Raw genomic sequence first — 22,440 nt, 5'->3', positions numbered from 1 at the left:
AAATGAACCTTTTATTTTTTTTTTAAGAATGCTTTTACATATTTAAATGGTTGGGAAAGAAAAAAATCAAAAGAATCCTATCTCAGGACACCTGAAAATTATATGAAATTCAAATTTCAGAGTCCAGTTTAATCAGGATACAGCCACTCTCTTTCCTTTAAGTATTTAAGGTTGCCTTTGTGCTGCAAAGCTAGAGTTTTGAGTAATTGTGACAGAAACCATCCGGGCCTAAAACATTTAGCTTTTTACAGAAAAGTGCCTGCTGACTCCAGTCTGAAAACAGCCGGCGATTGTTGCCCATTCTCGGAGGGGAATGTACCCATCTGGAAGGGCGCTGATCTAAATTCACGGCCCTGGGCAAGTCCTTCCGGTCTATGGGCCTCAGTTTCCCTAACTGTAAAATGGGTTTATGCACAGCACTCTCGGGTCACCTGCCTAGCAGGGGATCGGGGATCGGGGCTGCTGGAGGCCAGAGACTGGATGGACTGAGAGGCCCGCGCCCACGGGGCCGGTCCCTCGGGTTTCCAACGGGGCGGGTAGGAGCAGCACCCTGGAGGCTCAGCTTTCGCGGGGGAATTCCGGGCGGGGTGCGGGCAGCGGGGGCGGGCCGGGGCGGGGCCGGGGGCGGGGCCGAGCACCGCCTATAAGAAGGGACGCGCGCCAGCCCTGGCCACCCGCCTGCGCGCCCTCTGCGGACCGTGGTACGATGGCCCCCGCCCGCCTGCTCGCGCTGCTGCTGCTCCTCGTGGGCGTCCCCGCCGCCGCCGCCGAGTCGGTAGGTGCTGGGAGATCCCCCAGGGGGGCCGGGGGGCGGGGGGGCGGACCGGTATCGTCTTTGTTCTGGGATCCTACGGTGGGGTCCAGGGGCGGGCAATCGGGGGAGTGTGCCGTCCCCAGCTACACCAGGGAAACTTTGTTGGAAACTTTGCCCTGGGATCCCAGGGAGGCTCCGGGGCGGGGGGGCGGGGTGACCCCTCCGCGCACGGTGCGCCCCCAGCCTGTTGCACTTCTCGCCTCCCCCTGGCCTCAGCCCTGGCGCGGGCTCCAGGCTCGGACGTGACTAAGCTGGTGTCACCTCGCCTCCCCTCACCCTCTCGCCCCTTCCCCGGTGATCCCAGGGCAGGCTCGCGCCCTGACCCCCCTCCGCGCCCTCCAGAATCCGAGATGGCCTCGACATGAAGCGGGGTTGCGTGTACTCGGAAGGGGGAGGGGTGCAGGGTTCTGAGGGGCCTTGTTTCACGCACCGGCGTAGAGGACTGAGCCCTAACGTCAGGTTTGGCCGCAGCCCTGCCACTGGCCTGACTTTGGGCAAGGCCCTGCCCTCTTCTGAGTCCCAAAGCGTCTGGGGGACTGGGATGGGAAGTGAGCAGTGCTTCTAAAGGGTCGGTACAAAGTTGGGACTCTGATCTTTCCGGGGCAGACTGGAGGGACTGTGTAGGCTGAGAACTGCGCCAGGAGTTGAGCCTCTGCCTTCTGCCAGAAGAGCGTTTATTTCCACCGATCTGACCGCTGGGGAAACCCAAAGCACTCACCTTTGGGTGGGGTGAAGGGGGACTGGGGGAAGAGAAGGTCTCTGTGAGCCCTGAATAACCTCCTTACTGGTCCTTTACTGGTCTCCCCACTTAGAGGTCCCTGTCATAGTGTCCAAAGCCCTGGGCCCACCAGAAGCTCCATTCATCCCAGCAGTCAGTTGGGAAGGAGGGAGGCCACCTCCTCTGGGAAACTGGGCCACAGAAATTTCTGAGAGGCTCTCTGACCCTGCCCCCCAGCAAGCCTGGCCTCTTTGATACCCTTAAACCTCCGTTTTGGGAAGAGCAAGTGGCATTTAATCTTAATATCAGCTCTCAGTGGGGCTCCCATGTCTCTGGGATGACTTAGAATAAGTCCTTTCTGCCTGGCAGGCTTCATTTGAGACCCTGAGCTATACCCCACCTCCCCTCCCCAGGACCCCCTTCCTCGCCACCCCCAGATAACAGTTGCAGCCCTGAGTGATGACAGCAAGACTCAGTGCTTATGGAACTGTTCTAATAGCTTTCTGATAGCTGTTGTAATGGCTCTATCAGCTAGTTTAGCTCAGCCCTTGTGTTTACTGTTTTAAACTGGTCCTGAGGCTAGAGAGGTTAACCAACCTGCCCAAGGTCACACAGCTGATAAGGGGCTGAGTCAGATGCAAATTAGGCGGCCAGGCCTCCACATCCCTTTTTTAATCTTTTGCTCCTATCTTGATGCGTAGTCTGATGCTACTCTCAGTGGCTGCAGTTGTGTGCCATCCTAAAAACTAGTTTAGAATAGATAAAGAGTAGATAAAGATTTGGGGCTGGCCAGCCACCGAGAATTCAGAGGAAGAAAGAAACCGAGGCCCCAAGTAAGGTGATGACCTCCCCAAACTAAGAGGGGCAAGCTTGTCAAAAGATGAGTGGCTGAGTCAGGACTCGAACCCAAGCCTGCTGCTCCCCCATGCAGCGCTCTAAAACTAGGCCCTGAAGGATGTGTTGGTGTCACAGTGGTGGAGGTTTCTGAAGGAACGGCGTGGTGCGTCCCACCAGCCTGGGCGGACTGGGGAAAAGGTAAAAGACCCTGGAGGTTGAAAGGTCACTGCATGGACAGTCACATGTCAGTCTTGGCTCAGGGGTTGCCAGGCCTGCAGGCGGTGGGGTTGGGGGTGTGTGGCGAGAGAGGCAGGCAGGCAGCTGTGCCCTGGGGGCGGTCAGAAGGATGTGGTTTGGGGGAGGGCAGGTGGTGACCCCTGAGCTGCAGGAGAAGTGAGCCCTGGGCAGCTGCTTCCTGAGGGAGACGTCCGTCTCTCCCACCCTGACCTCAGCACTCCCCTCCTGGCTAATGTTACAAGGTCTTCCACCTCGAACTGGGTCACAGGGCTTCCCCTTTTATCTCCCCTCTCAGTCCCTTTCCTCCCAGGGCTGTAGATGGAAAAATCAGACCTAGTCACGGTTGGATTAGACCACAGAGATGATCTGGTGGTCAGCCCTTTCCTTTTTTTGCAGAGAAAACTGAGGCCCAGGGAGAAGGGTGGGGCTGATAACAGTGGTCATTTATGGAGTGCTCTCCATAGACCAAGTCCTGGTGCGTTTTAGTCTCATAAAAGGCCTAGCATGTGGGGATTATATTATGCCCACTTTACAAGTGGTAAAGTGGTACCATCTTTGGGTAGCAGAGAGCTCCCAGGCCATCAGAATCTCTGTCCTGTCGTCCCCCTCCAATAGTGCCGTTGGGACCACTTGGCAAATTTGGGGTCTGCTCCCCGCCACCCACCATGTCCCCCTTGGTGCCACAGGTTTTGGGAAGGGAACCCAGCCCGAGCCACGGCCTCTTCTGTGTTTGGCGGGGCTTGCGGGCCTAAACCAGTTCTTCCTGTCCAGCTGGAAGCATTCCCCTGATCTACCTTCCTGCCACTCCCTCCTTGGCCAATTAAAGACAGCCTTGTTTTGGGAGCCGCCACGCGACCCCCCCCACCCGCCCCCTCCAGCAGTGTTGCTGCCCAGGGGCATAGACATGGCACCTGGCCCAGTCAGTTCTGGAAGTGCCCCCCACCTACCCCTTGTACTTCAGCTAAGAGACCTTTCTGGTCTTCTTGAGAGGTTTCTCCTTGATTGCACAGAAGTGGGGGTAGGAACGGAAGCCCAGGGGTGTCTAGGACCCTTAAGTGGCCAGAGAGAGCCTTTTGGAATTCTTAGAAGCTCAGAGAGCTATGATAGGAAAATATTTGAGCCTTACCTTGGAGGGTGTGAGATTGGGTGTCTATCTCTCTCTGGGTTGACATCCCCCATCTGTAAAATGGAATTTGAACTGAATAGACAGCCCTTTCCAGCTTGGATAGTCTATGAATAATTAAGTACCTATTCTTTGAAAGGGCAGTGGGAACCATAAAGACATCTAAGGCATTCACTCCCTTGAAGAGGCTTATGGTTCACAAGGAGCATTAACATCTTCCATCAAATTCTGAGCCCTCATCCCCTACCCTGCTTCCACCCACGCACGCAGGAACTCTGCTCTGTGGATTTTCAGTGAAATACCTGGCCCGGAAATGTCTGTATGAATGAACAAATAAATGTGTTCTTGTAACTTCATGCTAAAAGGTGCACTGAGGTTGTTTATTACTGATACGGATGCTTCCCCGTGATACTATGAGGTAGGTACCATTAGCTTCACTTTTACAGGAAAGTGATGCTTAGAGGAATGGAGGGGCCTGCCAAGGTCTGAACCAAGTCTGACAGGTCACACAGGCTGTCTGATTTGCAGGTCCTCAGAGAACATTACACATGAGGAAGTTGGCTGGCTTTGAAGGCAGATGCCTTGGGTCCCTCCTTCTGAATCACTAGTTGACCTTGAGCACCCATGCCCTCTGGGTCTCAGTGTCTCCAACTCTGGAAGGAGGAGGTTGGACCAAAACCCTCTTGTAGGTCCTTTCTGGTGGGGAACAGGGAACGCTTTTTCAGCCTCCTTGGTAAAGAGCCTACGGGAGAAGCGACGCTGGGGAGGTGGGTGGTGGAGACATTCAGCTCCTGCCATCTCCAGCTCCTGGAAACAGAAGGCTTTTCCAAGGACTTGGAGTGCTGAGCCGGCCTGAATGAGGGACTGGGGGAGCCAGGCTGGGCTTCGCGCCCCAGTTCCTTCTAGGGAGGAGGTGGCTCCTAGCTCTCCTAGGCCTCCCAGACTGGTGGGTGTGATTTTCAAGTGACTACTTAAAACTGGGGGAAGGGGCTGGACAGGGCTCTGTGAGTCACTGGAGGAGAGCCGTAGCTGGCCTGCCTGAGTCACCCCCGTTTCCTTTCAGCCTCCTGGGGATGTTGGAATTGGCACCCACTTTAGGGGCTGTTAAGAATAGTCAAGCCAGTGTCCAGGGCCTTGAAGAGACATACAGAAAATACAGGCTCCAGGCCGCAGACCCTCACAGGGCCTTGCCCAGCTGTGGACTTTGACAGGGTAGAGTTTAGCCAGTTCTCCAAATTGTCCTGTGCAAGACTTGTGGTTGCCAAGGTGGGAAGAGGGAGAGGGGGAAGGGATGGATTGGGGATTTGGGGTTAGCAGGTGCAAACTATCACACATAGAATGGATGACCGATAAGAGCCTCCTGCATAGCACAGGGAACTATGTTCAACATCCAGTGATAAATCATAATGGAAAAGAATATTAAAAATATTGTATATACATGTTTAACTGAATCAGTGTTCTGTACAGAAGAAATTAATACATTGTAAATCAACTGTATGTCAAATTTTTTTGAATTACTTAATATATATATATAGAGAGAGACCTCTGCAGAGAGTATAGACCTCTGCAGAGAGTGTAGTGCTCTGCCCCCCAGCCTTAAAGCAAAACTGAGGTTGCCATTGGTCTGAGTTTATGGAGCAAAGTATAGTCCAGACTTGACCCCAGGATTCTCTGACGCCCTCTTCTTGGGATTGGCTGTTGGCCCGAGGGCTTTGGAACACTTGATTTGGAGTTAAGTAGACCTGACTCCAGAGCTGTGAAGGCCCCCTCTTACTAGCTCCATGGCTTGGGACCTCAGCTATCTGGTCTGAAGAATGGGATTGTAGAGAGCCTTATTGGAGATAACACGGCTGCAACTGAAGCTCTTAGAATCTGGCCTGGTAAACGGGAGGCGGCGTTCTTAGCGACGGTTCCCAGCTTTGCCCAGGCCACCTTGATGCCAGATGGTCCTTTCCTTTTGAAGATCCGACCCCCAGAGGCCCCTTGGAAAGCTCTCTCCCCTCCCCCCAACAGCTGCAAGGTGGGTGGGAAGGAGTCTAGGGTGGGGCTGATGGAGCCCAAATCTATTTGTTTGTCTTAGAAGTGGGCCGTTTGCTAATTACTGGATGGGTTGATATTTAAACAAGAACCCGTTCCTGACTGCCCCACCCCTCTTGCAGGGATCAGTGGGAACCCCCCTGTTGAGCAATTTTCAGCCAGGAGGGAGAAGGGATAGGGGGCTGGGAACCTCTTGGGACGTGCTCAGTCCTGGCGGAGCCTTGTCCTGTTGAGAGGAGGGCCGGAGTTGTTTCCAGTCCGGAGGCCAAGGGAATTGCCAAAAAACCCCCTAGTGTTTGGTGGGGGAGGGGGTGTGATGGTGGATAGAAAAGATACAGTGTTCTGGGAAGCCAGTTTTCAGATGTTTTCACCTCCTGATGCCTAGGGAGCTTGGGAAGGCATGTGTCAACACTTGGAGCCTAATTTAACCCTGAGTTCAATAAACCTGACTTCTTGGGCGGGTTTGTTATTAACTCATGGGTGACCTTTGAGCGCATCCCCTCTAGGCCCTGTCCCCGGGAGGCAAGATGACTGGAAAATGGGTACGTTTCACAGAGAAACCCAGCTCTGCGGCTCAGCCCGGGACACACAAGTTAGTTAATAAGTCACTGGGCCGGTGTGAGCCCCAGCGTCCTCTAGAAAACACGTGTGTCACTCCCGGGCCATCACTGGCGTTTGGCAACCTTCTGTGTGAAGGTCTGGCTTAAGTTTAGTTTATTATTAGCAGCTAGACAAGGGTTCTTAACCTGGGTAGCTTGGGGAGGCGGTGTCTGGGTGCAGGTTGAAAAATAAGAACCAGTGGTTGTGGTTCTTAGGGTTCAGAACTTTTCCTCCCTCTCCTAGGGCTCCAGGCGTCCCCAGGAGATCACTCTGCGATCTGACCAGCTCTTTGGAGCTTCAGCCTTCTGTGGGCCCGCCCCGGCTCAGGCCCTGGGAGTCAGCGCCCCCTCCCCGCAGCCTTACTTTGCACCTCCCTTCCCCCTCCTCTGGGCCCCGAGCTAGGCTGCCCCAGTTTTGTCTGGCACAGTGGCAGGGGCTGCTAGTCAGGTGACACCTGGGGTAATGGAAAGGGGAGGCAGGGACCGGCTGGTATGTGTGGAAAGAGTGACTCGGTGGGGCCCGGCCTGTGGGGACTGGCTGTACTACTCCACCTCGGGGCGTGGGGGCAGGGGTGACCAATGGCTGGGACACTCCTGGCCCTGGGGAAGCCTGGCCAGGAGATGTCTGTGGGACAGGCTGACCCGATCGGGAGCAGTGGCTTCCCTGAGAGGCGGTGGGGAGGCTGGGAAGGGGCAGGAAGCCAGCACCCAGGGCGGACCTAATTGGCTGAGACAGGAGATATCAGCTTGGCTCTAGAGAACACGGGAGGCTTGTTTACGGGGCCGCCCTCAGATCCAGCGGGGACCTGGGATCTGCTGCTAGATTACAAGCCCGGCCTCAATGCACCTCTGTCTCTTCGGCCCCTGAGGGAGCCAGCCCCCTCCCCTTCTGTCTCCATCGGTAATCGGAACAGTGCCCAGCTTGGTTACCAGGCCTGCAGACAGAGGAAGGCTTGTCTGTTTGAGAACCGTCTTGTATAGGCGGGGAAACCGAGGCCCCGAGAAGGAATCTCCCAAGACCATCAGGCTGTTAGTGACAAGGATGCCACGGCATCAGCCTCTAGCAGGGAGATATCCAGAGGCTCTAGAAGCTTCCCTGACCCTTACCCTTCCCACCAGCAGCTGGCGTCCCTCCGTCCTGGAGCCCTGGCTCTGGGAATGGGCTGCCCTGGGTGGGGGAGGGGGGATTGGTGAAAAAGCCACTGGCAGTGCCAGGCTGGCTTCTCTCCTGAGTGATTGTGTTTGGAGTAACCTGACCTTGGAGTGGGCAGGGCGGACATTCGAACCCCGCCCCACCCCCACTCCTATCCCCAGACCTGGCTTAACCCTTCCTGGACTATCACACCAGATCCTGTATTGGTGGTAGGTGGTTATCTTCTGGTCTCCTAGATACTTAGGCAGGTCGGGAAATACTCTGGGGACTCGGGGGCTCAGCTGAGTTTCAAGCGTCTCTATGTCACTGCCATTTTCTCTTTTGGAGAAGTACAGTGGTTTCTCCTCTCCCTCTCTCTTAGAACAGGTGCTCTAAGCTGTGGGAGCTTGCGCAGATCTCTGCTCATCTCTGGACCTTTCTCTCTTCCACATCCTTAAGGGGCCTGATTGGCTGTTGATAAGTCTCTGGTCTCAGAAGCACAAGAAATAACGTTTTATAGGGCATGTCCCTTCACAGTTTGCAAAGCACCTCCCCGTCCACCCACCACCCTCTTTCTAGCAATGCAACTACTTTTCTCAAGTCTCTGACCCTTTGAGCACTAATCCCCTCAGCTGGAAGGAAGGCAGATGGGGGTTAATAATAGCTGCTACTCATTGAGCACCTGCTGTGTACCGGGCCATGTGCTGTGTCCCTTGCATACCCCTAATGCATTTCACTTCATCTCATCCTCCCGCAAGGTGGTACTTACTAGCCTTGGTGACAAAGAGAGGAAACTGAGGCTTCATGATGTGAAATAAACGCCCAGGCTCGTATCGTGAGGGAGCAGCAAGGCTGTGGTTGCTGTTGGAGATGCTTTTACAGGTCCCCAGGCTGGTGCTAGATCTTCCCATTTCTGCCAGGATGCTGAGTCCAAATTGAAGGCAGCCAGGTTTTGCTCATTCCGGGGGACATCTAACCATTCTGAAGGAGGGTGGGGGACGACTGCCATGCCTTATCAGTGACCCCTTCTGGGGATCTCCTGCCAGGACCCCTCTGCTGCGTTCAGCAGTTAATGCCCAGGGTCCTCAGCATTCCTACTTCTTCCAGAATTTAACTTGCCCAGTTGTCCTTCTCATCTCACCCCCCGCCCCAGAAGAAGCATGTCCCTGTCCCCTGGGGGTCACTTCCTCCCCTGGGGAAGAGACAGGCAGCGGGAGACTTCCCTCTCTTTGCCTCCCACCAGTTCACAGTTAAGCAAGCTCTGACCCTGAACTTCTCCCCAGTGCCCCAGCCAAAGTTTCTCTGCTTTTGTTTGAGCAATATCACTTTTACCTCTGTTGACTCCCTGGCCAAGGGAAGGGGTGCCCTGGAGCCCTGGCCTGGCAGCGGGTGCTGTGGATGGTGGCGATGGGGTGGAGAGGGGGTAGCGTGGGTGCAGTGAGAAGTCTGGCTCTGGCCAAGACTCAGTCTCGAGAAAGATCTGTTTGAATCACAGGTCTGTTGCTTCCTAGCTGAGTGACTTCACACAAGTGACTCAAGGGAAAGTCACTTTCTGGCCACATGGGTAGAGCACCTCGCCAGGCTGTTGTGCCAATCAAACGAGCTCGGACGGAGGAAACCCAGTGTGGTGCCCAGCATGTTAGGACCCCAGCCCCCATGCTTCTCCCAGGGGACTGAAGCTGTAAGACTTTGCAGTAGGGTTGGTGACTTTCCTAGCTTCATGCCCATCACCTCAGGACTGGATGGGGGTTACAGCTGGAGTGGCCGCAGCTGCCCATGGATTTGTTGAGACCTCTGCGTGCGTGATCACTCACTTCAGTTGTGTCGGACTCTTTACGACCCCATGGACTATAGCCCACCAGGCTCTTCTGTCCGTGGGATTCTCTAGGCAAGAATACTGGAGTGGTTTGCCATGCCCTGAGACCTCTACCTGAAAGCACCCAGCCCCAAGCCCAGGTGCCCACCGGGGCCTGCTTGTTCAGATGTTGATTTTTGTTGTTTGTCTATGAGTAGGACTTCTAGAGAAGACCTAGAAGTGGGAAAGGAAGACAAGTCTAGCCTAGGAGCCCAGAGACCTAGGTTCTTCTAATGTTGTTTTTTTAAGAGACCCAGGTTCTAAGTCCAGTTCTGCTTCTGTGACCTTGGCAAGGGTGCTTATCTTTTCATCTGTTTGCTGGGTAATAAAATGAGATGGTTGGGCTAGGGCCTCAGCTACCTTCTGTTGGTAGGCGTTAGTCTCAATAGCACAAAATACACCTACCCTTTTTTTGATTGTTTATTTGGCTGTATCCGCTCTTAGTTGTGGCATGTGGGATCTTCAATCTTTGCTGCGTCCTGCAGGGTCTTTAGTTGTGGCATGCCAACTCTGAGTTGTGACATAAGGTTCCCTGACCAGGGGTTGAACCTGAGCCCCCTGCATTGGGAGCGCGGAGTCTTAGCCACTGGACCACCGGGGAAATCCCTACCCTTCTTCTTTTCTATGGAGGGTCTACAGAAGCATCCAGGTGCCCACCAGGGTCTGCTTATTCAGTTCTTAATTGCTGTTGTGTGTGCACGAGTAAGACAAAGATACAGAGAGCCCTGAGGGCCCAGAGAGGGTGCCTGTGTGTGCACACACGTGTGGACACCCGCTCCCCAGGTAACGATGGGGTGAGCCAAGAGCAGGGTGGGGTCCCTTTCTGGTCAGGGTGGGGCCTGTCGGCTGGGTGGCCTGGTTGTTCAGAGTCACCCCAGACTGAATGGGCCTAATCTGAAAAGAGGGTGGAGGAAGGGAGGGCTGTTGGCACATAGCCTACACACACACACACACACACGCACACACACACACACACACACACACACACACACACACACACACGTAAAGGGACGCTTGCTCACAATCCCAGGGAGCATGGTTTCACCTTGCTGGTGTAGTCTTAGGGCTCCTGCGCTCTTGGGCATTTCTCTCTTGTCAGGGGTCTTGGGCAGGGCAGGACCACTTCTGGAGTTGGAGAAGGATTGATTTTATTTATTAGCGAGCCATGAGGCATGCAGGATCTTTCTTCCTGACCAAGGATCAAACTGGTGCCCCCTGCAGTGGAAGCATTGGACCACCAGGGAGGTCCCAAGCCCTGTGCTTTTAGAGCCAGGATGGGTACCCAATGGGATCTAATCCTTGTGTGACTAGATCTGACAGGATCTGAACCATTCTTGGTGTGACCTTAATTCAAGTCATTTATGCTCTCCAGGAACCTGGTATAAAAATGAAGGGTTGCAATTGGGGAGAGTAGGGAGACTCAGAGGGAGAAAGATATATGTATAATTATGGCTGATTCGCATTGTTGGATGGCAGAAACCAGCACAACATTGTAAAGCAATTTTCCCACAATTAAAAAATAGATTTAAAATAATGAAGAGTTAGGGATGACCCGGTGACCCCCAAGGTGGCTGAACTGGGAATCGATCTAGGTTTCAGTCCGAGTTTTGTTCTGACTTGGTCTTCACTTCCTGATGTAAAACAGAGACAGCCACTACCAATCACAGCGAATCAACGTGCTAATCCCAGGGGTGGTTTTGAAACACTCCTCAGTACTTTCACCCACTAAGAGAAAGGCAAGATCCATAAATAAACAGCCATGGCTCTTGGGGATGGGGAGGTAGGGGAAGGGCCCAGCCTGAAACAGCCCAGTGTCGAAACTCCAGCCCCTGTCTTGAGTACTTGGAGCTCTGACTGGTCTCCAGGCTCCATATGCAAGTGGCCAAACTGCCTGCTTTACTTCCTGGGCTGAGTTTGACCGCCATTTGACAAGGCTCCATCCTGGCCGAGGTAGACGGACACTCTGTGTGCCCGTGTGTTTATGGGTGTGTTGATCTGTATGTGGCTAAAGGCTCGGGTGACCTATGCCTGGGTTCCGGTCCAGAGTGGCCACTTTCTGCCTGGGTGATCTTGAGCGAGTTACTTCAGTTTTCTGAGCATCCCCCCAACCCCCTCCCTCCCCAGTGTTTCAGCAAATAAGAGCTATGAGGAGGACCTACTTCAAGCTAAGTGCTTAGTTTGGTAAGCTGCCTAGATCCTGATGTTTCCGATTCTGCCCCCCACCCTTACCACCTCCCCCAGGGGAATTTGCAGCAGGAGATGCGGATGGGAGCACAGGGACCCCGCCCTAGGTGCAGGCAGCTTGCGCAACCACAGTGGAGCCATCTTCTGGAGCTGCCAAACTAAAGCCACAGGCACGGGGCTGTGTGGGGGCTGGAATTCCAGCGCCAGCAGCTCCCCAGCTCCTGATTCCCGAGTCATGAAGTCATCCCTCACCAGGGCTTAACCCCTTCTCGCTCCCCACCCCCATGTGTACCAGGCATTCAGCGGAGATTCTCCCTTCCGTGGTGGGAGGGGAGAAATCTCGCTCCCAGCCTGACCTCCCTCCGGGGAATCCAGCTGCCCCACACAGACAGACAGACAGGGTGGAAGGAGACCCAAAAGTCTGCTTCCACCCACCTCTCCCCGGAAGCCTGGGCCTCTCCCACAGAGGGTAACCTTGTCTTAGGGACGGATGTGCCTTTCCAGGCCCACTCTGTGTCCCTGGCAGGTCTCTGCTGGGTGGAGGACAGCGTGGGGCAGTCAGAAACAGAGCCTGGCCTCTTTTCTGAGTGTGTAGCTGACTCACCGTGCGACCTTAGGCAAGTCACTGTAGGAGGGCTTAGATTCTTTCCCTTTCTGTGAAATGGGAGGGCAGGACCTCCCTGGCCTCCAGCTGGTGTTCCTCGGTTCTGAGCAGACCCCGCCCCTCTCTACACCTCCTGCAGTTCCGGGGTTGAGGGGGGAGAAGAATGTTTGGGGCAAGGGGTTTGTATTCGCCACCCTGAGTCTTCTGGGAAATGGTAGACACTAGAATATTTGAGTTCATTAGTGAAAGAATGAACTTTGCCCTGGGGCTGCTGTTCTTGTGGGCAGACAAAGCCTCAGCCCAGAAGCTAGCTGGGAGAGTGGTGTGAATCCCAAGTATTTCTGACTCTCTAGAAGGAGCTGTTTTCCCCGGTTGAATTTGCAGGTTTGGGAGCAGGGTGGCTGATGTTCTGCAGGTCCTGGGGCAGCTCTCTGCCTTCCTGGATCTTTCATGCTTTCCTTGTGAAAGCTTCTCAGTGGCGGTGGACCTGAGATTCTAGCTGGGGACGGCTGGGGCCCCCATTCGTGGCAGCGGAGGGGTACTTAGGGGAGCTGGAGTGGACAGTCCGTGAGAGCAGGGATGGGGCTCCACACTGCATGGCTGCAGAATGGCCCCGTGGGAGATGTTTGGAAGGCTGAAGACACGAGTGTGCTCACGTACACTTGACTCACCAGGTTCCGGGCAGCGCCCTGACCCGAGGCTGTCCTGGGACGTGAGTGAGCCAGCCCTGCCTGTCCCAGCCTGGTCTGACTCAGCTGGGAAAGATGTCCGGGTCAGGGCAAAACCAGAGCCAGCAGCCCTCTCCCTGCCGTGGGTGAATCAGCAGTGACAGCATCAGAGGACCCCGGAGCGTGGACTGGGAACGCTGGCTCTGAAGTCAGTCTTCACTCCGTCTGCTCCCACGAGTCACCCAAAGAAAATGACTTAATGTCTTCAGGGCCCAGTTTCCTCGGTTGTAAAACAGAGGTGAAGACTGGTCTGTAGAGTTATTAAGAGCAGGTCCTGGCCTATAGCAAGTGCTCAGTATAGGGTACCTAGCATATTTATATTCTGATGATGCCACCTTCATTATTTTAATTAGCCCAGAATGGGAAAGGGTTTTGTCTAAGGTCACACAGCAAGGCAGGCTCTAGCCTGATGCCCTTCCAGCACCCCAGCTCCCGTTCCTGAGCACTCGCTTCACTGCCTTGCGGGGCTCGGGGGCTGCTAAAGAGCATTGGCAGGGGGAGCTGCTGGTTAATGTGTCTGCTGTTTTCACCCTAGATCCGAGAAACTGAGGTCATCGACCCTCAAGACCTCCTGGAAGGCCGATACTTTTCCGGAGACTTACCTGATGACGAGGACATCGGGGGGCCCGGGCAGGAATCCGATGACTTTGAGCTGTCTGGCTCTGGAGATCTAGGTACGGAGGGAGTAAGGGGCCGGCCTGGGGCTCAAGGCTGCAGAGAACTTGTCTTTTACAAGGGTGACCCCACTTTAGGGCTTGAATTTTCCTATTGTGCCCCTCCCCGTTAAAAAAAAGATGGGGTGAACAAAAGTAACCGAATCAGCCCATCCCTGAGACCCTTTCCAGGCGAATGGTTTCTTGCTCCGAGTCCATTTGTAGTAGAAAACCAGTCTGAACCTGTCCGCCTTTGGACGGGATTGGGTGGGAGTGGGCGTTGGGAGGAGAACTGAACTGTGGCCTGTTTTCCTTCCTTTGAAAAGCAAAGAGAGCGCTCAGGAGCCTGGGGGCAGGGTGGGGAGAGCTGTGGGTGGGAACCGAGAACCAACCCCTGCTTCTGCAAGGATGGGATTGGGAATCGGTGAAGGGGCCTCCTGGGGCAGGGCCAGGGTCCCCGTCTTTCTTGGTCATTTCCTGGCCCTGGCTGCCAGGCCAGACAGAGCTACTGAAAAGCCTCCCTCCTCTGTGTGGGGTGGTGTAACAATTTGAAGTTTGAGTTCTGGAGTCACATAATCCTGAGTTCAAACTGCCGCTCTGTGACCTCTGAGCCTTGGTGTCCTAATCTGTAACATGGGAATAGAAATAGTTGAGGAGATTAGACTGAGTTAAAAGCCCTGGGCACTTACCACGTTCTGAGTAAATACATTCATATTGGAATTTCTGATATTTACTGTTGCAATCTAGAGTCTTCTCAAATGAATCCCCTGGGAATCTTGTTAAAATCCAGATTTTGATTTAGTGGCCCCTGAAATTCTGCATTTCCTACCCCTCCTGGGTGATGTTCTTGGTACTGGGATCTATATGGAGCAAGGGTTTAGAGGTGACAGAGCGCCTGCCCAGTGAGCAGCTCAACATTGACACGAAAGAACCAGGGAGGCAGGTCTCAGGAGCTCCATTTTACAGAGGAGATGACTGAGGTTGGGGTGGGAATGATCACCTGCTGGACATATGCTTATCACCTGTTGAGCATTTGGGGGCCAATTTTGAATTAGAACTCGCACCAGCCATGGCTATAGGGGTCATCGGCCTGGGGGTGACCGACTTCACATTCACACGGCCTTTCTGACATTACAGATGACTCAGAGGACATCCGGATCTTCCCAGAAGTGATGCACCCCTTGGTAAGTAGCTCCGCACTTTGGCCTCTCCTTTTCTCAGCACCTGTTGAGAGAAGCAGAACAAGTTCGAGTCTGACCTCATTCTGCAAGAAGGCTTTTTTGTCTGTGGCCCTGAACTCTTGGGACAGGCACAGTTAAGGGTCACGGGTAGACCTTCCCCTCTGTAAACACTTGCATGTGTTTCCAGCCTCTTTTGCTTTTTTAATTTTTATTTCATTTATTTGACTGCACTGGATCCCAGTTGTGGCACTTGGGATCATGCGGGATCTTTAGTTGCAGTAGGTGGGATCTAGCTCCCTGACCAGGGATCACACTTGGGGCCGCCTGCGTTGGGAGCTCAGAATCATAACCACTGGACCACCAAGGAAGTCCTTCCAGCCTCATTTTTGTGTGCATTTCTAGGTACTTCCCAACATGAATATCAAGTTACACATACCATTCTATGCACTGCATTTTTTACTTACAGTGATCGTGAATATTTCCCCACGTAACTCACTGTTTTTCCTATTCATTTTTATAACCTTCATAATCAGTTCACCCAGTTGCCCTTACCTATGGAAAAGTGGTTTATGATTTTTTTTTTGACATCCTACAACAACAGTATAACAAGCATCTTTTACAAAAATCTCTGATTAGCTCCTTAGGACAGAGTCCCAGAGGCAAACTGCTGCGCTAAAGGGCAAACTGTTCCTACAATTTTGCAAAACCACCCTCCAGGATATTACTCTAGAACACCTGCTTCCCTGTGCCCTTGGTCACATTATTCATTCCCCACTGGGGATAGATTTACTGGAAAAGTTGGGCTTCCCTGGTGATTCAGATTGTAAAGCGTCGGCCTGCAGTGCAGGAAACCCAGGTTCAATCCCTGGGTCGGGAAGATCCCCTGGGAAAGGGAATGGCAACCCACTCCAGTGTTCTTGCCTGGAAAATCCCATGGACAGAAGAGCCTGGTGGGCTGCAGTCCATGGAGTCGCAAACAGTCAGACAGAACTGAGCAACTAACACACATAAGAAAAGTTGAGGGTAAGAATTTGACAGCGTGATTGTTGAGGGGTGGTTGCTGACATCTGCTCTGGGACCACGTGGTTTGGCTGGCAAGAGGCAGAACCATTCCCCGCCCAGCTGAATGTCCCTACCCCATGCCTTGGATCCCCCTCCTTACAAACCGCACTGAGTGTTGGTCTCTTCTCCTTTCCACCATCCAGGTCCCTATAGATAACCACATCCCTGAGAAGACAGGGAGCGGAGTACCCACCGAACCCAAGGAACTGGAGGAGAATGAAGTTATCCCCAAGAGGTCGTCCCCTTTTGATGGGGACGAGGATGTGTCCAACAAGGTGTCTATGTCTAGCACAGCCCAGGGCGGCAACATCTTTGAGAGGACAGAGGTGCTGGCAGGTAAGGTCCTGGGCTTCCCGCAAGATACCTCGAAAGGGGAGAGGGCTTGGGCAGGGATAGTGCTGCAGGCAAGGATGCCTCTGGTCCAGTGGTCCCCGACCTTTTTGGCACCAGGCACCAGTTTCATGGAAGACGGTTTCTCCACCGTCGGGATGGGGTAGGGGTGACGATGGTTCAGATGCTAATGAGAGTGATAGGGGCAGATGAAACTTGGCTTGCTCACCTGCTGCTCGCCTCCTGCTGTGCAGCTGGGTTCCTATTAGGCCACTGACCAGTACCAGCGCGGGGGTTGGGAACCCCTGCTCTAGCCCGTTAGGTGATTTGATACCCCTTCGTGCAGCCACTGGCTGTCCTGGGGCCTTGAAGGATGACCCTTCCCCTTAGAGGTGGCTCTGACTATGTGTGCAGCTTGGCGGACCGAGAGAAGAATTGCATATCAGAGGCTAAAAAAATAATAGATGTTGAGTCTTTCACTTGCTGTAAATCCTTTTCTATTTACAAAGCACTTTCCCAGCCTGGATTTGGCACCTGGGATGTTAATTATTAAAAGTTAAACTTCCCGTGAAAACTTCCCCTTTAAGCCCAGAGGCTCCTTTGAGTTGGACTGGCTTCCCCTCCCCCTGCTGTCACCTGGCAGCCTGGTGACCTTGGCTGAGAACGCTTTCCAGCCTCAGTTTTCATGTTAACAAACAGCCATCGTGCTACTTCCTTGGGTTGGTGTAATAACTTCGTGAAAAATAGAATCTAAAATAACTTGGCGGACTGTAAAATGTTTGTCTGCACGGTTCCCAGTGGTAGATGGTGTGGGTGTTAGTCCTTCAGTCGTGTCCAACCCTTTGCAACCCCATGGACCGTAACCAGCCAGTCTCCTCTGTTCATGGGATTTCTCAGGCCAGAATACTGGAGTGGGTAGTCAGTCATTCCTTTCTCCAGGGGATCTTCCTCACCCAGGGATCGAATCCCAGTCTTCTGCATTGGAAGCAGATTCTTTACGAGTTGAGCCACAAAGGAAGCCCAGGAATACTGGAGTGGGTAGCCTATCCCTTCTCTAGCGGATCTGCCCAACCCAGGAATCAAACTGGGATCTCCTGAATTGCAGGCGGATTCTTTAACAACTGAGCTATCAGGGAAGCCCCATAGTATATAGTATAATATAGTATAGTAAGTATATGGCATGGCATAGCATACCAAGTAGTAGGTGGCCCGCAGGAAACTTCCTGTGCCAGATTAAGAAACTAACACTTAGAGAGAGCACGTTTGGCCTCAAGTGGGAGCCACAGGCTTCCTGACTAATGTGCAATGTGGAGAAAGATGTGTCCCAGGATGAGACTTCAGGGATGGCTCTGTCTAGCCTGACTATGGGGCCTTCGGCTGGGGCGGTAACTGGCTCTTTCTCTTCTTCCCTGGCAGCTTTGGGGGTCTCCAAAACTGGGTTGGGGACTTTCTCAGAGGGGACTCCCTCTCTAGCCAGGTTTTTACAGGCCAAGGGCCAGTCTGGATGAACCAGCCTAGTGAGGAGGGCACCATGGGCCCAGGCTGGCTTACTCCTGTCTCCTGGCAACCAGCTGGGCCAGCAGCTCTGAGGAGGCTGGAAGTGCAAGGAAAGAGCCCTGGGTCCTGCCTCCCTCTGGGACAGATAAAGGATCTTGCCTGCATCTTGCAGGGTATAACGCCCGGTAGGCCCAGCTCAGCCCTGACTCTGGCTTCCAGGTCGCTGAGTCAGTGTTCTTTTAACTTTCTGTGTGATGTGGGTGGGGTGGGGAAACTAGAGGGCCCTTGGAGACCTTTTAGTCTTGTAAGTTTCAAACTATTTGGTGGAGATCTTTTCGAGGTAAAACCTGGCCCATGTTTCTTCACCCACAGAGTTTCACTTCTAGTTGGTTGATGTGGGATTAGCATAAGGTTTTGTTTTCACCAAACAATGGTTCTACTGCTTTTAAAGAAAAATGTAAAAGCCACTGATGTAGTCCAAGTAACTGTTGCTTATAACATGGGAGACTCAGGCCCAGAGAAAGCAAGCCACTTGCTTTAGGTCACATAAAAAGTGAGAACCAGTCATCTCTTAATACTTCCAATGGAGAATGACACACGGGCAAGATCTTCATGTGAAAAGTTACATTGTTGAGATAGCTGGGGTGAGATTTTCCATTCCAGTAGCTTTTAAACAGTACCTGGAGGGACAAGGGGAATTCCCTGGTGGTCCAGTGGTTAAGACTCAGCACTTCCCCTGTAGGGGACATGAGTGCTATCCTTGGTGGGAGATCTAAGATCCTATAAGCTGCACAGTGCAGCCAAAAAAAAAAACCACCCTGGAACCTGGGAGTTTATCAAGTGCTTGCCATGTGCCATATGATTCACACGCCCCCTCATTGAGTCTCCACAACACCCCAATCTGACACGTGTGGTTATCTATACTCTCACAAATAAGGAAAATGAGGCTCCAAGAAGCCTTATCTCTTATCCAAAGGCACGAGACCAGACAAATGGTGAACCTGGCATTGGAACCCGGGACCACAGTCGCTTCTGAGACCGTCCTTGGGCCTTGAGCTCCTGGGGACCTCCCAGCACGGACCAAGGGTCTAAAGGAACAGACATCAGAGGGAGAGGCGGTAGAAAGGGGAAGGGGGTTGATACCTGATGGTCCGTGTCTTTTCTCTGGTTTTTCCTGGGGGCACTGTGTTGCTGCTTTTTCGTCATTTTAGCCAAGAGAGAGAACCTTCCTTGGCTCCCCTGCCACTCCGTCCCAATTCTGTGCGTAGATTTGGAGTGTGTGCAGGGGCGGAAAATTAATCTTCTTAGGCTAAGACCGAATTAGGGGACTCAATCTGTCACAGGAAGGATTCTAGGAGACATCCCTGCCCCCGCAACAAACAGGAGTGAGCCCTCCAGGCTGCCTGGGGTCATACGGAGAACATACATTGACCCGATGTGAGAAACCCGTGTCTGCTCTTGGCCCGTGCCCCTCTCTGAGCCAAATGGAGTCATTTATTAAGCACCCACTGTTGTGCCAGAACAATTCAGGGTGGCAGGGACACAGATACAAACCACAAAAAGTCACAATTAATGAATATTGAGTATATGCGATGCATTATTCTGAGCTCTCTTAAGGGGATTGATTTATTTCAACCTAGGGACAAACCTATAAGAAAGGTACTATTGTTTCCATTTTACAATGAGAGAGATGAAGGAACTTGATTATTTAGATCCCATTGCCAGTAAGTGGCAGAGACAGGAATAGAATGTAAGCCTTAAGCACTGAGCTTCGTATGTGCGGACATAAATCACATATATAATTTTTTTTCTTTTGCCGCACCAGGTGGCATGTGGGATCTTAGTCCCCTGACCAGGGATCAAACCTGTGCCCCTTGCATTGGAGGCACGGAGTCTTAACCATAGGACCACCAGAAAGTCCCAAACCACATATGTAATTCTTTATAACATAGGCGTGTGGACACACGCGCATGTTGTAACTGTGTATAGTAGCATATACCCACGTGTGTACAGGGTGTGTACACCCGATCGGTATAAATGTGGGTCTGCATAGGGATGTGTGCACACAAGGTCAACTAGAGAGCTCCCTGTGCTAAGGACTGTGGGGTAAGTAGGTCTAATGGGGATTTCCACCGCCTGCGATTTTTCTGCTTCCTGGCTCAGGGCTGAGCTGTTGCTGGGGAGTTGGCCTCGTGTTGGGAAAGAACCTGGCTTTGGACTCCAGCAATGTGGGGCTGGAAGGATGCCTTTGTCACTCTGGTTCTGTGGTTTGTTAGTGCTTTACAGTGACTCCCTTCTCATGAATGAGGTGGTGAGAATCAAATTCAGTAAGGCATCAGCAGAGTATGCCCCTGGGGGTGATGTTGAGGGTGTCCGGGGGCCAGAGAACCGACCGAGCAGAAGTGGCCCGTGTGCCCTGAGGTCCCAACGGTCAGCCAGCCCTCACCTCGCTGCCCCCTCTCTCCCCTCCAGCTCTGGTCGTGGGCGGTGTCGTGGGCATCCTGTTTGCCGTCTTCCTCGTGCTGCTGCTGGTGTACCGCATGAAGAAGAAGGATGAGGGCAGCTACGACCTGGGCAAGAAACCCATCTACAAAAAAGCCCCCACCAATGAGTTCTACGCCTGAAGCTTCCCCCAGAGCACCTACTTGGACTTTAGGGGGAAGGGACGCTGAAGGATTTTGAAGCGTGGCTGTTCGGGGAGGGGGAGGGCACCCCAGTCCTGATCTATCAGCATCTCCCGCTCCGATTACAGTTTCAGTGTCAGAGGAGACACCACCTTCTACTGTTCCTGCTTGCCTCTTGATCCTCTGGGCCTCCACTTGTCCCAGCAGATAAATGGGGTTAAACTTGGCCTTTCTCAAGGCAAGTCTGGGGTTGGATCTGTTTCTTCATCTTCCCATTTAGAATCTAGGCCCAGCTTAGAGCCTGTACTGAACAGGTCTGATCCAGAGTCTTTCTAAGCTATTGTACAAGTCCTGCTGGAGGTCGGCCCACCTGCCAGCCTTCCCCCTGGCCCGCCTTCCGCAGCCTGGCCCCTCGGCCAGAAGCTGGGAGAAGGAACCAGAACCATCTGTCTGCACCTTGAGATGTGGCCATCAAAGGCACCTGCAGCCACACTGTGGGAGTCTGTGGTACACCTTGGGCCATTCTAGGCTCTTCCAAGTGACTTTTGGAAGTCAACCTTTTTTATTTGGGGAGAGGAGCTGAAAGTTCATCTTGAATCAGACTTGTAGAATATTCTTAAGTCTATTTTTAGTGGGGTATTTTTTTTTTAATTGTTCATTCCTTTGTACAGAGCCTCTCTCTGTGGGCAAGAGTACACAGAAACCAAGGCTTTCTCTGCCCTCTTGCACCTTTCCACAGTACCTGCTAAGTTTGTATTTAATGGAGTTTTTGTTTTTGTTACTCGAAAATGAGAGAAGAGTTGGAGATATAATTTTTATTAATTTTTTTACTACTATTTATAGCTTCAGACAGGGCCTTTCTTTCCCTCTTTTGCCTTTTTTCTTTTTTCCCCCGTGCTTTTGTTTTTTTAATTCTTCCTACTTCCCTGCTCATAACCTTGGCCCTTTCTGAAGCTGCTTCCTCTAAGAAGCTTTTGCTGAAATATAGGTGTTTTTTTTTTTTTTTTAGCAAATCCCAAACTATAACGTAGGGGATGGTGGGATATTTGTGTCTCTTTTATGTAATATATTATTATTCTTCCTTGGTTCTAGAAAAATAGATAAATATATTTTTTCAGGAAATAGTGTGATATATTCCTGTGTGAAGTTGGCTGGGTGGTCGAGTGAGTGAATGTTTGTGGGGCTGAGTGGATTTTTGCCTCTTTTTCTGGTCCTGTTTCTTGGTGCCTTCTCCTGACTGGGCTGGAAACCTTCTCTCTAGCTTTTGCTTTGAGCCCAGCTGGGGTACCTTCATTTGTGATCTCCAAATTTAAGAGAAGATCGGAGAGCTGTGCTATCCAACATGGCAAGTACCGGCCACACTGAAATCAATTAAAATGACAGGAAGTTAAAGTTCGTTCCTCAATTATACTAATCCACATTTCAAGTGCTCAGTGGCCACGTGGGGCCGGTGGCTGGTGTACCAGACAGACAAGTAGAGCCCACTGGCATCTGTTGACAGCACAGCTCGAGAACTAAACTGGTTTAATAAGTCACAGGCTCAGCCTGGTTAGGATGACCTTTGTCCCTCTAGACAAAGGGGGACCGGGAGGGCTGATCAGGGCCTGGCTCTGGGGCTTATCCTATCCAGAGAGGAGAGGCCTAGTGGCTCAGGCTGGCCAGACCACATCTCCTGACCCAATGGGGGTGGCGCTACCCTTGCTTCCCTCCCCTTCTGTGACCCCAGGGTCCCAGCTGGCTGGGTCCTCTTCCTCCCCCCATGTCCCTTTTCCTCTGGCCTTGTTGGGAGTGAGCACCTCACGTTGTCTGTTACTGATTTTTTGATAAAAAGATAATAAAACCTGGTACTTTCTAGATCGCCTCCCTTCATCATTTCAAAGCTCGTCAGACGTCATCCTTTCCCTTGATCTCAGCGGATCCTGAGATAATTGCTGCCAGACACCGGAAGGCAGAGATATATAAGAAGCCAAGAAAGGGCCCGGAAAGGAGGGAAGAAGTCAGAACGTGCGCACCGTGGCCTGCAGCCATGGCCTGCCTGCCTCAGAGATTTGTTTAGACGGCCCCGTGTTTAAAAACAAACACAGAAATCCTTGGATTCCTTGCCAACTATGGAAGTGAGGATGTTTCACGGAAAAATCCAGATTCCCTGTTTTTCTTGTGGGGGGAGGGGGGGAAGAAATCGAGAACTGGCAACTCAGGTAACCATAGGGAGTTGCATGTGGGCA

The 22,440-nt window shown here is 52.6% G+C and overlaps 1 protein-coding gene across 1 annotated transcript; it reads left to right on the top strand.

Annotated features, from left to right (window-relative positions):
* Window positions 1-694: 694 nt before the first annotated feature.
* SDC4 (syndecan 4) lies at window positions 695-21,221 on the top strand. The gene is made up of 5 exons (XM_068986953.1): window positions 695-775; window positions 13,404-13,542; window positions 14,659-14,705; window positions 15,908-16,100; window positions 20,064-21,221. The coding sequence occupies exons 1-5, from the start codon at window positions 707-709 to the stop codon at window positions 20,213-20,215; spliced, it is 600 nt and encodes a 199-aa protein (XP_068843054.1). The 5' UTR covers window positions 695-706; the 3' UTR covers window positions 20,216-21,221.
* The last annotated feature ends 1,219 nt before the right edge of the window (window positions 21,222-22,440 follow it).

The sequence above is a fragment of the Capricornis sumatraensis genome, chromosome 15 (assembly GCF_032405125.1).
Source record: "Capricornis sumatraensis isolate serow.1 chromosome 15, serow.2, whole genome shotgun sequence".
Taxonomy (NCBI): domain Eukaryota; kingdom Metazoa; phylum Chordata; class Mammalia; order Artiodactyla; family Bovidae; genus Capricornis; species Capricornis sumatraensis.
Note: the sequence above shows the minus strand (reverse complement) of the source record. Positions and strands in the feature narration are given on the sequence as shown.

What these genes read in the sequence shown, in the direction of transcription:
- SDC4 (XM_068986953.1), top strand. Translation starts at nt 707, where the DNA reads ATGGCCCCCGCCCGCCTGCTCGCGCTGCTGCTGCTCCTCGTGGGCGTC. An exon ending in GTCTGGCTCTGGAGATCTAG is followed by an intron (nt 13,543 to 14,658) that starts GTACGGAGGGAG and finishes CTGACATTACAG; the next exon opens with ATGACTCAGAGGACATCCGG. An exon ending in CAGAAGTGATGCACCCCTTG is followed by an intron (nt 14,706 to 15,907) that starts GTAAGTAGCTCC and finishes TCCACCATCCAG; the next exon opens with GTCCCTATAGATAACCACAT.